At 37.2% G+C, this 15,271-nt stretch overlaps 1 protein-coding gene across 6 annotated transcripts in view; it reads left to right on the top strand.

Annotated features, from left to right (window-relative positions):
• Positions 1-15,271, top strand: part of PCNX1 (pecanex 1) — a 169,027-nt gene that overhangs the window by 24,777 nt on the left and 128,979 nt on the right. For all 6 annotated transcript variants that reach the window (XM_086709392.1, XM_086709393.1, XM_086709391.1 and 3 more), the window contains exon 2: positions 14,714-14,922. In XM_086709392.1, coding sequence (XP_086565518.1) covers positions 14,714-14,922 — 209 coding nt within the window. The remainder of the gene's footprint in view (positions 1-14,713; positions 14,923-15,271) is intronic.

The raw sequence follows: 15,271 nt of genomic DNA, 5'->3' as shown, positions 1-15,271 counted from the left end.
GGGTGTGATAAAGGATACAGATGAACATCCAGCAAGAAGGGATATGTAAGGCAGATGTGTGGGAAGGGGCACAGAGCTTTCATGTCTTCTCTGGGTGCACCATTCTCTGGCACCTCCACACGTTCCACCAGCCTGGAAGCTCTCCAAACTCCATACCGTTGGGATTTCGTGAAGGCTTCATCACGTAGGCATCATCAATTATTAACTCCATTTCCAGCCCCTCTCCTCTGGAAATCCCAAGCTTCTAATCATGGCTTGGTCTTTCTGGTAACCAGCCCCCATCCAGGAGCCCACCAACAGTTACCTCATTAGAACAAAGACACTCCTATCACCCAGGAAATTCCAAGGGACTTAGATGTTATCACTAAGGAATTCCAAGGGTTTTTTAGGAGTTCTGTGCCAGGAACCAGGGACAGAAACCAATGTATATATTTTCTATTATTTCACAGGAGTGATTAGGAAAAAAATGTCTGGAAAGACTCCTTAGTACGATAATGAAAAAAAAAGTTGTGAAACACTGCTTTGGGGGGAAGACTGCCTAGTGTTAGTGGTTGGAAACGCAGATTCTTAGGGCACCTGACTGGCTCACTTGGAAGAACATACAACTCTTGATCTCGGGGTCATGAGTTCAAGCCCCATGTTAGACGTAGAGATTACTAAAATAAATAAATAAACTTTAAAAAACCCTCAGATTCTTACCACTGGACTTAGACTGTTTTTACTGCTTGCTGCCTACAGATACTTCATTGCCTCAGTTTTCTTATCTGTAAAATGGAGATTATAATAGTATTTTATTCAAAGGATCGTTGTGAGATAATCCATTTAAAGTACCTGGCGCTGGGTTGAACAGGAAATTAGTCATTCTTCTGAGAAGCTCAAGAAGAGTAATGATATTGGGGCACCTGGGTGGCTCAGTCAGTTGAGCGTCTGACTTCAGCTCAGGTCATGATCTCACAGCTTGTGAGTACGAGCCCCCCGTCGGGCTGTGTGCTGATGGCTTGGACCTGGAGCCTGCTTTGGATTCTGTGCCTCCCTCTCTCTCTGCTCCTAACCCACTTGCATTCTGTCTCTGTCTCTCAAAAATAAATAGACCTTAAAAAATTAAAAAAAAAAAAAAGATTTTGTTTATTGCAGTATTATCATTCGTTAGAAGAGTATCTGGGACTTAATAGGTATTTAGTAAATATATGTTGAATGAATGAATAAAGCTCATATTCAGTGAGTTGTGTCAGAGTTGCCTTTATGGAAACTGAGTAAATGGTGGTATTAAGTATGCTGTATTCACTTCTTAATTCATTTTTTCTGTTAGGCATATTTACCTCACCTTAAATCTAGTGTGTTGATACTTTGCTTGATTTTAGCATTTTCTTTCTTTCTTTCTTTCTTTCTTTCTTTCTTTCTTTCTTTCTTTCTTTCTTTAAAGAACTAGGGCCATATCTTTTTTTTTTTTTTTCTTATGTGTATTTACATTTGAGAGAGAGAGACAGAGACAGTGCATGAGCAGGGGAGGGGCAGAGAGACAGAGACAGAATCCGAAGCAGGCTCCAGGCTCCGAGCTGTCAGTGCGGAGCCTGATGTGGGGCTCGAACTCATGAGCCAGGAGATCGTTACCTGAGCAGAAGTGGGACGCTCCACCGACTGAGCCATCCAGGCGCCTCTAGCGTTTACTTTTAAGGGTAGAGATGGATTATGTGACATGCAGTGCCATCTTTCTGCTTCAAGCCAATTCAGCGAGCTAGGCCAAAGTGATGTATGGCTTCTGTTAACATTCTTGAGAGCTAATATGCTTTTAATTTATACGTCTTCCTGATTTGAATTATATTAGTATCTCAGCTTGCAGTTTGTGTCACTAAATTTTAGTGAAACAGGAAAGAACACAAATAACTTTCAATAACCTAATTTTTGGTGTGTATTAATTTTTTATTTAAAAATATTTTTGGGGCACCTGGGTGGCTCAGTTGGTTAAGCGTCCAACTCTAGGTTTTGACTCAGGTCATGATCTCATAGTTTGTGAGTTTGAGCCCCACATCAGGCTCCACGCTGGCAGTGTAGAGCCTGCTTGGGATTCTCTCTGTCTCTCCTCCTCTGCCCCTCCCCAGCTTGCGTGCTCTCTCTGTCTGTCTCTCCATCTCTCTCTCAAAAACAAGTAAATGAACTTAAAAAAAATAAGTAAAATAAAAACATTTGCTTTTTCCTTCACAGTTTGATTTTTCCTTTTGCTTAATACTTTGGTTATTGATGGAGTTATTTTCATTTTTAAGCCTTACATTTGAACTCTTGTATTATTATTTATTTTGTGCTTGTACAGTGTACTTCATCTATAAGAGTATAGTAAATCAGTGCAAGAAGAATCCCGTTATTTTATATATATTGGCCTAAAGATAATCCTATTGAATATATCCTCAGCTGACATTTTGTGAGGTAATAACCTAGCTGCTACTTTTCAAAACTGCAAAGTCATGTTGACAGACCTTGTTAATGAATTCTTATTTTCACTTATTATGAATCCTGGAAAAATTGTTTCAGTAAAATATATCAGAAACAAATGGAATAAAGAAATAGGTCAAGCGATTGGTTAAACTGATAAAAGAATGATTTATACACCACAATGTCAAGTTACCAGTTTACAAAAAGAAATACGAATCAAAATTGTTCTCAGCATGAGATACCCTATTCTCTTTCTGCGATGGTTAGGTTTACTCAGAGAAAGGTTTGCAAATCAAAACATTATTGGTGCTTTTCAAGTTACGTTCTTACGTGATGATTCTTTCAGATTTCATTTGGGGAATCTTGGTGAAGAATGGAGTTCAGTCTCTAGATAATACTATCTGGGTAATGTTGAAAGATAAATCTGTGCCAGTCTCTTTCATGTAGAGGCGTAAATATCTCTACCTTTCCATTTTTATTTGCTGTTCTGACATAGTTTAATAGCCAGTTAAAATTTCCAGACGTATCAGTTATTTTTCATTTTAGGTTGGCTGCTATTTGCTGGTTTGGGAATAGGTACCTTAATCTCATTAGAAAGCCATTTCAGGGGTGCCTAGGAGGCTTAGTCTGTTAGGTGTCCGACTCTTGATTTTGGCTCAGGTCATGATCTCAGGGTTGGTCTCCATGTTAACAGCATGGAGCCTGCTTCAGTCCCTGTGCACACTTTCTCTCTCTCTCTCTCTCTCTCTCTCTCTCTCTCTCAAGAAATAAATGAATAAATAAATAAATAAATAAAATAAAAAATAGATAAAAACCCATTTCAACACATAGGAGAGGATAAGAGGATGGATTGGTTTTGGAAAGGATATTTGTGAATCACTAATTACTAATTCCATCTATATAGTTTAGATTATTGGATAATCATATTTGGGAGTATATATTCCCAAATAGTAAATCTAAATATGTTTATTATAATTCTGTATATATTTATACATTGTTATATATACATATATATATTTTTGTGGGGAAAAATGAAAGTATGGGAAAATTCCTATAAAATGTATATGGCTATTGTAGTCCATCGTTATGCATCCTTACTTTTGTTTCTCCTTTTCATATCTGTGCCCTATTTTTTCATATGTATTTTAAGCTGCCCATCTCTAGCTCCTAGTACATATATGTTGATGATGAGTTTGTATGTCCTATATTACTCTGGTCCCTTTTCATCTGGGTAGTATGCAATGCATTTTGAATGTTACCTCCTTAAGAATAACATTCAACTGTAGCTAAAAATGTAAATACAAATATAGAGTGACAAATATAAAATACAAATATAAACAGATCTAAAAGATAGTATCTAGTATTTTTAATGATTCTATTCATATTAAAATATTTACAAATAAACTGTAAACTTCTGCAGAAATATGGGTTGGCTCAACTTCTGATTTTTCACTTGTAAGTCAGTTGCCTTTGGGGAAGGTGTATTCTGGATTTGTTGCAGAGGTTCCCAGTTGGCCCTCTGAAGTCACTTCGACTTACTGTGTAGTTGGATTTACAGAAAATTCTATTTTTGTGTTTTTTTCTACGGGAAAGTGTGCTTGCCTCTCAGCCCTGGGAGTGCTTGTCCCTTTCCCTCTTCAGCCCTCTCTTCGGAAATGAAATACCTGCCTGGAATGCTTTATTACCTCCATCCCTGAAGGAGGCTGTGGCAAGAGGCCTGAATTCCTAGAGCCATGATTGGGATATGAAGGCCTTTTTAAAGTTCTTTGGGGCAGCCTGTATGTGAAAACTGGAAGGCGTAAAACCATTCATTTCTTCTCTGATCTGCCCTCTCTCCTTACCCCTAATGGACACTCATTTTCTGCTGAGCCCTTCCTTCTTCCTCCCTCGTTGCCAGCATTTTCTCTGTTTGCCAGAAACGAAAGGTGGTACAGATGTGGAACGGTCCTGCACGTTGTAGGAATCAGCTTATCCATTGATACTCTTTTTGTCAGTAAGCCGAAAGGGATTTTCCACCAGAGTACATACGCAGAGGCAGGTTGCCCAGCTTCAGGTCTGTCAGTAGGAAAGCTCGAACCCCGGGCCGAGTGGCTGTCTCATAGAGTTTTACAAAAAGTGGTTCTTGGTTCTTTGTCCCGTTGGTCATTTGGACCCAGCCGAAACAGCTGTGGCACGGACTGATTTGGGGGCAGACTGTGGGAAGAAGGCAGCGCTCCTTATTGTTACAACTCCTTAGTTTTCCTTCTGAAAAAGTGTGAAGAAAAGTTAGTTCAGGTGTTATTGACGGATGGAAGTTACGGTTTAGGACAGGACCAGTACCTGTGGGTTTGGGTTTTTTTTTTTTTTTTTTTTTCTGTCTCCGCCTAGACCGTGAGGCGTACTGCTTTCAAATTATGCCAGACTTTTCATTTGCCAGATATTTTTTCTGTCATTTAATTTTCACTCCCGTTTCTACAGGAGATTGGCAGAGCGGACAACATTCAAGCTAGGAAAGATTTAGGTTCAGTTTTTCTCTAAATATGTCAGTGATTGTCTCTGTTGTAACTTACTAGAAGCACCAGCTACTTTGGTAGTTGGCAACATTCAAAGATCTCAGACCACACGAGCAGAGAAGCATGTATTTAAAAAGAATAATCGGAATGAATGTAGTGTTTTGAATTGGGAAACAAAACTGCTACTCAGCTTTTTCTTATAGCTGGATATTGAGCTAAAGGTATCACAAGGCAGCAAAGAAAGGCCTCAGAGGAATGAGAGTTGTATTTATTAGTTATGAATTTATAGTGAAAACATTTTGAGGAAAATGTCTAATACAATGTCTTCACATTTACTATTTTCACATTTAATGAGAAATACATACCAAATTAGGAAGCAGTGTAAAGATGTGACCTGTATTTGTATTTTTATTTATTTTTATTTATTTATATTTATTCATTTATTAAATATAATTTATTGTCAAATTGGTTTCCATACATGTATTTGTATTTTTAAAGACTGACCAAAAAAAATAGTTTTTACTTCCAGTATTCTCTACAGTTAACCTACATTTTTAGAGAGAGATATAGTCTTCGTGTTTGTGTCTGTTTAAAATTTTTCTTAAAAAACAAACAAAATTTTCTTCCTTTCTTTCTTTCTTTTTTTTTTTTTTTTTAGTGTTTGTTTATATTTGAAAGAGAGAACACAAGCTAGGGAGTGACAGAAAGAGAGGGAGACAGAGGATGCCAAGTAGGCTCTGTGCTAACAGTAGAGCCTGATACAGGACCTGAACTTACAAGTCCTGAGATCATGACCTGAGCTGAAGCTGGATGCTTAATCAACTGAGCCACCCAGGCGCCCCTAAAAAGTTTCCTTTATTGTATTGATGGGCCCTCAGCCTCTAGTCCCTAGTGAGTTTTCTGTCACATAACTTTGTCAAATAGTTATATAAGGCCACTGAAGGTTTTTTTCTTTTTAATGTTTGTTTATTTTGAGAGAGAGAGAAAATGTGAGCAGCAGAGGGGCAGAGAGAGTGAGAGAGAATTTCAAGCAGGCTCCATGTTGTCAGGTGGAGTCTGATGGTGGGGCTTAATCCCACAAACTGTGAAATCATGACCTGAGCCAAAATCAAGAGTTGGACTCAGCCACCCAGGCACCCCCAGGCTGTTGAAGTTTTAATCATTTTTCCAGGGATTTCTATGGAACTAATGGAATTTTCCCACAATTGCCCCAAACCAGTGTTTTCTGCTACAAATTAATTTTCTCATTGAAGAGAAGATACCAAAAACAGGCATTATTCAAAAATGTCATGTCTTCTAAAAAAACAGGTATACTATATGCTTAAAAACTTGTGACCTACTTTTTAACATTAAAAATAGTTGTTTTGCTTGGAGAGCAAGGAAGATGAGTGATTTCCAGAATTATCTTATTAAATGACACTGTTGAATGTGACTTGATTTTGGGGGCCTACATTGTGAAGAACAATTGTTTTCTAGCAGCTACTTTGTTTCACAGTTGGATGAAACTGGTGATATTGGAGATTATAGGTTCATACTTCTCATATATGAGGGAGAAGTGCATGATGATGTTTTGTTTGGTTTAGTGGTTAAAGGAGAAAAGAGTATTTCATTCAGAGCAGATATTAGCAAAATGTGGCCCATGTAGTTTTTGTATGGCTCATGAATTAAGAATTTTTTTTTTTTTTTACATATTTAGTGGTTGAAAAAAAAAAAACAAGAGTAATATTTCATTCTGTGTGAAAATTATATGAAATTCAAGTTTCAGTGTCTATAAATAGTTTTATGGGAAAACACCATGCTCATGTGTTCATATATTGTCTGGAGCTGCTTTCAAGCAGCAGAGTTGAGCAGCTGCAACAGATTCTGTGACCTGTAAAGTATGAAATATTTTTTGTTTGGCTTTAAACAGAAAAAGTTTGCCAACCTTGATTTAGAGGCAGTTAGATGTCATGATTTAGAGCGAGGACTCTGGAGTCAAGCGGCTCCTTGATGTCTCATTTTGAGATCTTGGGCAAATTACTTATCTCTTTGTGTCTCACTTTCTCTGCCTGTAATATTAGAAGAATAACAGTGCTGACTTCATGAGGTGATCCTAAGGGTTAAATGAGTTAATATACATAAAGCACTTAGAAATGTGCCTGGCCCATGGTCATCACTAGCTATTAGATGTCAGTTGATATCTACGTATAAAATGTTAGTTGTCATTAAGTGTTATGTAGCTGATAATCACTTTGTAACATGAACTGGAAAATATGCATTGAAATTCTGATTGAAAATAGCTACAAATATATTAAGGAAATACTCGTTTGTTAACCATATGCTTCCAGATCTTGATTCAGTGGTGTTCAATGTAGTGAAAATTATGAATCTAACACAAAGCATAGATAGTGCATGTCTTTCTTTACATTGCTGCACATAAAGTGAGCATTGTATTAAAGATTGCTTTTCTACCATGCATTGTGCTAGCCATAGGGGAGAACTACTCACTTGAGTTTTTGAAATAAAATGTAAGATAAAATGTAATGTAAGATAAGTTTACTTCGTGCCTGAAAATCTAGTATGACTATTTCTGTGATTCCAAGTGGCTTTCTCAAGAGTCCCATCAGAAATATATTTGACGTCTTGAATAGCTTGAACCTATCACTTGTGACTGAAATTAATCGTTTTTTTTTTTATGTTAAGCATAAACTATCAGAATTTAAGGGATTAAACTATGCACTTAACATAAACCTTACCACTTTAACACATTTTGAAAGTATATTTGGTAATGTTAAGTATATTCACATTGTTGTGCATTGGATGTTCACAACTTTTTCATACTATGAAACAAAGTCTGTACCTATTAAATAACTCCCTCTTTCTTCCTCTTGCTAGTCTTTGGTAACCGCCATTCTGGTTTCTATCTCTAGGAATCTGACTACTTTAGATACCTTATATAAGTGGAATCATCCAGTATTTTGTCTTTTTGTGACTGACTTATTTCACGTGGCTTATTGACCTCAAGGTTCATCTGTGTTGTAGCCTGTGACAGGATTTCGTTCCTTTTTTTTTTTTTATTTTTATTTTTTTTAATGCTTGTTTATTTTTGAGAGAGAGACAGAGCATGAGCAGGGGAGGGGCAGAGAGAGAGAGAGAGAGAGAGGGAGAGAGAGAGAGGGAGACACAGAATCCGAAGCAGGGTCTAGACTCTGAGCTGTCAGCACAGAGCCTAATGCGGGGCTCGAACTCACAAGCTGTGAGATCATAACCTGAGCCGAAGTTGGACTCTGAACCAACTGAGCCACCCAGGAGCCCCGGATGAATACTATTCCATTATATGCATAGACCACATTTTGTTTATCTGTTCATCCGTGGATGGACATTTGTGTTGCTTTTACCTCTTGGCTATTGTGCATATTGTTGCTGTAACATGGGTATACAAGTATCTCTTTGAGATCCTGCTTCTAATTCTTTTGGATAAGTACTCAGAAGTAGGATTGCTAGATCAAATATGATAATTATAGTTTTAAAAATTTATTTATTTTGAGAGCGAGGGTGTGCGTGCAGGGGAGGGGCAGAGAGAGAGGGAGAGAGAATCCCAAGCAGGCTCCATGCTGTCAGCGCAGAGCCCAATGTGGGACTCGAACCCACGAACCCTGAGACCATGCCCTGAGCCAAAATCAAGAGTTGGCCACTTAACCGACTGAGCCCTCCAGCTGCCCCCATTGTAGTTTTTGGCATTTTTATCCATCCAGTTTTTAAGAGAGGTGATCTTATTAAAAGTATCTAACACAGTTCTCCATAGGAGGCTTACCACAACTTTTGGGTCTGTATTTGATTTGAATATCTAGAGCTATCTGACAGCCATTCATACTTTGTGCCATTATTCGGGATGTGTAATTGAGCGTTAAAATACTTTTTTACAGATAAGGAGTAAGGTAAAAAACTGCCTCGATTGGAACTTGATGTATTACTAAGTCATCCATTATTGAGATGAATATAGATCATGTCTGTGTAAAAGATGAAAGCTGATATATTCTTTTTCTAATATGAAAACTTTTTTTCACTATTAAAATTTTAGCTCTTCTAATTATAAAAGAAATATCATTACCAAAAAAATCAGGAAGATATAGCAAAGCACAAGTTTATATTTGGAATATAATACATACTGTATTTGTATAATTAATGTTGCTGCATTTGGCTGTAGTTTTCATTGTCCTGCTCCACACTGGTAACTAGTCTACAGCTTTCCATTTTCCTCTTGGTTTTCAGTTGAGGTTTTGCTCCATTTTGGGGATAAAAGTTTTCTAGGACTGCATGTACAAGAGTTCGTATCAGTTTTATACTTAGGAATTGCTAGATCTTCAGTGATTTATTTTTCAATTTGTATTTCTACCAGTAGTTTACTAGAGGTCTGGTTCTCCATACTTAATTTTTGTCTATACAAATGGATGTTAAATGACATACTGTGGTTTCTTTTTTTCTTAAGCTAGCTGTAGTCCCAACATGTGGCTTGAACTCACAACCCTGAGATCAAGAGTCCCATGCTCTACTGACTGAGCAACTGGTGTCCCTAAACTGTGGCTTAAAAAATTTTTTTAATGTTATTTTTTTTTTTTTTTTTTTTTTTTTGTTAAATTTTTTTTTTCCAACGTTTATTCATTTTTGGGACAGAGAGAGACAGAGCATGAATGGGGGAGGGTCAGAGAGAGAGGGAGACACAGAATCGGAAACAGGCTCCAGGCTCTGAGCCATCAGCCCAGAGCCCGATGCGGGGCTCGAACTCACGGACCACGAGATCGTGACCTGGATGAAGTCGGACGCTTAACCGACTGCGCCACCCAGGCGCCCCTTAATGTTATTTTTGAGAGAGAGAGGAAGTGAGATAGAATGTGAGTGGGGGAGGGGCAGAGAGAGAGAAGGAGACACAGAATCCGAAGCAGGCTCCAGGCTCTGGGCTGTCAGCATGGAGCCCCACATGGGGGTTGAACTCATGAACCACAAGATCATGACCTGAGCTGAAGTCGGCCACTTAACTGACTGAGCCACCCAGGTGCCCCCCTAAACTGTGGTTTTAAATTCTATTTTGCTTATTACTGATGGAGTTGAACATGTTTTCATGTGTTGTTTTTATCATATCTTTTTCTGTGTTAGGTCTGTCTGTTGTCCTTTATTTTCATTGGTTTGTTTGCCTCTTTGTTACTGATTTTATACATCTTTATTCTTTATGTATTACATATGTACTTATACATAAATATACACATATGTATGCCTACATAATAATATATGTTTTAATATATCTTCTAATTTGTAGCTTGTCTTTTCACTCAGTTTATAGTGTCTCTCAAACAGAAGTTCTTAATTTTAATTTATCAGTCCTTTATAGTGTATACTTTGAGAATCATGCTTAAGAAATATCCTAAGGTCATAAAGATTTTCTTTTATATTCTAAAATTTTTAAAGTTTTGCTCTTTATGTTAAAATCTTTAATCTGTCAGTTTAAGAACTTAAGATGTGGTGAATCTCTATGTAAAACACATAGTTCATATGTTTGAATACCCATTAAGGCTGTGAAGCCAAAAGTTTGGTAAACATTGTCTTAAATAATAAGGTAGTTGCAATAGTGGAAAGAGAAAATAAACATAGAAAGTGTTTTTACATTAATGATAGCTATTCCAAGAGATTTGTTAAAATATTTTTTTTCACAGCCTTGGTTGACGTCCGTTGTGGGTGATGGTCTCCCATTCTGATAACCTTTTTAGTTATAGACCACTGATTTCCGACTGAACTGGTCAGAATACTTGAGTGCGACTGCAAGAGTAAGCAAATCCCTCAAAACAAGAAGTTAATCATAGCATAATAGAACTGAAAAACTACCCAGCTTGTCTGTTTTCATATTACAACTTTTCAATACATAAAATGTGTGAGCTGCAGAGACCCTGAAGATGTATAAGAAGAGCACCTGAAGTCCGTGATGACTGTGCAGGTCTTGATCGTGAGCTCGCAGTGCTGTGACTTTCTGGTAATTCAGTGAGGGCCTTGTTTATCCATCAGTGTTATGCCACCTGCTACCCCATCTTCATTTTCTGCTGTCCACTGTTTGTGGTATCTTAAGGAAGAAGTAAAACCAGCCTTCCCACGTAAACAATTTATACTTGGAGATAGACCTTGGAGTGAACATAAAATAGACTTTTATTATCAGAGAGCAGTTAATGGGCTTGGTTGCATCAGCATTAACTTGAAGATAACATCTGTGATAAAATAGTCTAACTTAGGACGAAACATGACCTTTGAAAATATTAAAGTATTGTTTGTTATGAAACATAATTAACCTTAAGTCAATAAGTACCTGCCAGGAGTGCCTGGCTGGCTCATTCAGTAGAGCATGTGATTCTTGATCTCGGGGTGGTGAGTTCAAGCCCCATGTTGGGTGTGGAGCCTACTTTAAAAACTAAATAAATAAAGGGGCGCCTGTGTGGCTCAGTCGGTTAAGCATCCGACTTTGGTTCAGGTCACGATATAGTGGTTCTTGAGTTCAAGCCCCACGTCGGGCTCTGTGCTGACAGCTTGGAGCCTGGAGCCTGCTTCGGATTCTGTGTCTCCTTCTCTCTCGGTCCCTCCCCCACTTGTGCTCTATCAAAAATAAATAAATGTAAAAAAAAAATTTTTTTTAAACCTAAATAAATAAAAAATAAAATAAAAAGCAAACTTAAAATATTTTAAAAATATATTATGATACATTTATGATCATACTGATACTGTCCGCTGGGCTGGAGTCAGCAGAGAGCCCAGTGAAGTAATCTAAGTTAAGTAGAAGAACAAGTTTACATAAAGTCACACAACAGCCCAGTGTGTGTCCATGCATTTTTATCCCTCCTGGGAAAAGTGGAACTGATAGAACAGCTGTCCTCTGTCACCTAGAAGCCTCCAGCGTAACCATTGATGGGGCTTAAACATTGAAACCACGGGGTGTAAAATAAATGGATAACTTTTGTAGTTAGAGTAGAAAATACAAGTGTTCATTATCTGATACTGGTTTCTGGTATGAAATGGTCACTTGAATTTTTATTTCACTTTGTCTTTTCACTGTTCAGTGTTTTTTAAAAAGAAATTCTGTCCTTATCCTGTACATTTAGTATGTTTCTTGGCATTCAGCCATGTGCTACTGTTAGTATAATAGTAGGGAGAGAGTTTATTTCAATCTGTTTTAGCAGGCGTAATCTTTGACTCTTTGTAGAGGCAGACACAATAGACCATTCAGTATTAAGGTGTCTCTTTTCTCTTTTCCCATTTGGAGGGGCCATTAACATTTCCACTGAATTTACTACTCTGAGTAACAATCGTGAACTTGTTCTCTTTCAATCCACTTAATTAATATAATCAATAATTTTTATCTTAATTTGGGCTATGATGAATAATGATGGAATTCTGGCTTACTTTGCATTGACACTTTACATTTAAAATGGAATTGGTATTGGTGTATACTTAAACATGCAGTGACACAGGCATGAGAAGTCTTGGTTAATTTTGTTACTAAGATGAGTAATCTTGGCTAAGTTTTTCAAAGTTAGTAGGTCTCAATTTTCTGTCTGAAAATGAAGGTGTTAAACTAAATGATTACCAAGAACTATAATTCTTATGTGAACATCTTGTATAGAAACCAGCATTATGCAGAACTTTTGTAAATACTGTAAGTAGTATATGTGTCTGTATGTGTTTCTCTGTTTGAAATTGTTTTGTCAGTTTAAGTATGTGTATCTTCTGCTCAGAAAAGGTTATTCGGGATTTTTTGTTTTTTGTCTTTTTACAAAAATAATTAGATTTATTAAAGTTATAAATTAAAACAGTTTCACACTCAAATTGAACCCATTTTTAACAACTATGTTTGGGAGTTTGGTTTTTTTTTTTTTTTTTTTAATACAGCTTAAGACTCCTTTAATTTAAATTGTACTTAATGGGGGCATCTGGATGGCTCAGTAGGTTAAACTCTTGATTTCAACTCAGGTCATGATCTCACTCTTGATTTTGGCTCAGGTCCAATGTTTCTCACTGTTTGTGAGATCGAATCCTCAGTCAGGCTCTGTGCTGTCAGCATGGAGCTTGCTTGGGATTTTCTCTCTCCCTCTTTCTCTCTCCCTCTGCCACTTGTACGGGCTCACTGTCTCTAAATAAACAAACAAACAAACATTAAAAATACATTTTTGAACTTAAAATCATAAGCCTAGGGGAGTCTGGGTGGCTCAGTTGGTTAAGTGTCTGATTCTTGGTTTTGGCTCAGTTCATGATCTTGCAGTTTGTGGGATCAAGCCCTGCATCACCCTCTTGGGATTCTCTCTCTCCTTCTCTCTCTGCCCCTCACCTGTTCTCTCTCTCTCAAAATAAATAAATAAATAAACAAACAAACAAACTTAAAAAAATTATAAGCCTAAATCAGTCATTCAGTGACATTTAAATTGGGATCACAGGTTCAATTTTTTTAGATAGATACGCTAAAATGAAGGCTTTCTTATTCCAAGTTTTAAAAATACCAAACTTATACCTATTATGCCTATTTACAACTCAAAAGAGGTATACTGTGGGCTTGATTTACTTTTATTTTCCTTTCCCAATTACATCCCACACTCTTTCCTTTTCTCTCCCCACCCCAAATAACTTTCTTTTTTTTTTTTTTTTTTTAACTTTTATTATGTTTTTATTGTAAACCTACCTGGTTCACCAGGACCCTTTTTAGTTTCACCATCTCAAGCAATTCGAAGTTATCTTTCTAAGCAAGTTTGGAACCATGTTGTCAGATGACTGAGGTTAAACCTTATAAAATCTAGAGCTACAGACACCAGAGTGATTTGTGTTTCATTTAAGTGGGCATAAGTGGAACCTCGTTATATAGTCTCTGCCAGCAGTGACTCTTGAGGCCATGCCTCCCAAGTGGGGTGGCCTCCACACCTGTCACCCCTGGAGACAGGTCCACACCAGTGGATCCTCAAGTCTGACAGGTCTGCAGTCTTCATGCCCAGGAAGCATTGGAGTTTTTTCAGTTAATCTTTTTTTGCTTGATTCTGTTCTGTATTCTTTTATTTGTCAGGCTACAGTTTTTAAGTGTATTAAAAGAAAACCTATTTGGATTTTGCATGTCTCCCATGTCTTATCTGTGTTTACAGTCCTAGTTCAAAGGTTTTTCTTCTAACAGTTCTAACTAGAACAGCTTTGTAGAGCCCAAAGAATGTTTATATCCTAAACAAAGTTACAGAGGGCACATAAACAGGGCTTCTATATCTGGACCACATTCCTGTCTTACTCGTGTATTATGTAATGTGATATTTAACTCTCCAATTGTATCATAAGCTTTTTGGCATGGACTTTATACTGCGCTCTCCAGTGGAAATGTAACGCAGGCCACATATGTAATTTAAAATTTTCTAATAGCCACATTAAAAATAAGTAAAAAGGAACAGATGAAAACAAGTTTAATAATGTACTTTATTTAACCTAGTATAATCTGAACTCTATTTCAACACGTAACCAATGTAAAAATTATTGAGCTATTTTACATTCTTTTTTCTCATACTGAATCATCAAAGTCCATTGCTATTTTATTCTTACTGCCCATCTCCGTTCAGACAAACCATATTTCAAATACTCAGTAGCTGCATGTAGCTGGTGGCTATGGTTTTGGGCAGTGCTGTCTTATACTTTTGCAACTTAGTTCTAGTAACATAATTGTTGCTTTGTGTGTGTCATTTTAGTTACAGATTTCTCTAATTGAATAAAATACACGATATTTTTAAATGCCTATCTTTATTTTCTTTCTCTTTAAGGCTCTTCCTTCTTCAATGATTATAGTAGCAGTTTATTGTCCTGTGATAGCTGCTGTTTTCATTGTTCTGAAGATGGTCAACTATCGACTCCACAGAGCACTTGATGCCGGAGAAGTTATAGATAGGAGTGCGAATGAGTTCCCAGATCAGCGAGCCAAAGCTGAGCAAGGCAACTGTTCAACCAGGAGAAAAGACAGTAATGGACCGAGGTGAGGAAAACTCCTGCCACTCCGTTTTTACACTGCATGTGTACAGTGATGTGATGATTGTGTTGTGCCTCTGCTCTGATATGTGGTTTTAAGGCAGTGTTTGATCTTACCACCAGATCTTCCCGTTATATTAGAGGTATAATGACAGGTACAGATTGTCGCATTAGACACCAGCAAAGCTGATTGGCATATCTGGGGGATTAAATATGGCCTTATTACTAATAGCATGCTATACCAGTTATAACTTTAAAATATTTTATTCACACCAAAGACCAAAACCAATGAAAAACAGTGTAAGGAAATAATAAAGCATGGCTTGTAAATCTTAGCATTTATATTGAATTTATAT

Source organism: Puma concolor, chromosome B3, assembly GCF_028749965.1.
Source record: "Puma concolor isolate L17-30 chromosome B3, mPumCon1.1.hap2, whole genome shotgun sequence".
NCBI lineage: Eukaryota > Metazoa > Chordata > Mammalia > Carnivora > Felidae > Puma > Puma concolor.
This window is presented reverse-complemented; position numbering and strand designations above follow the sequence as displayed.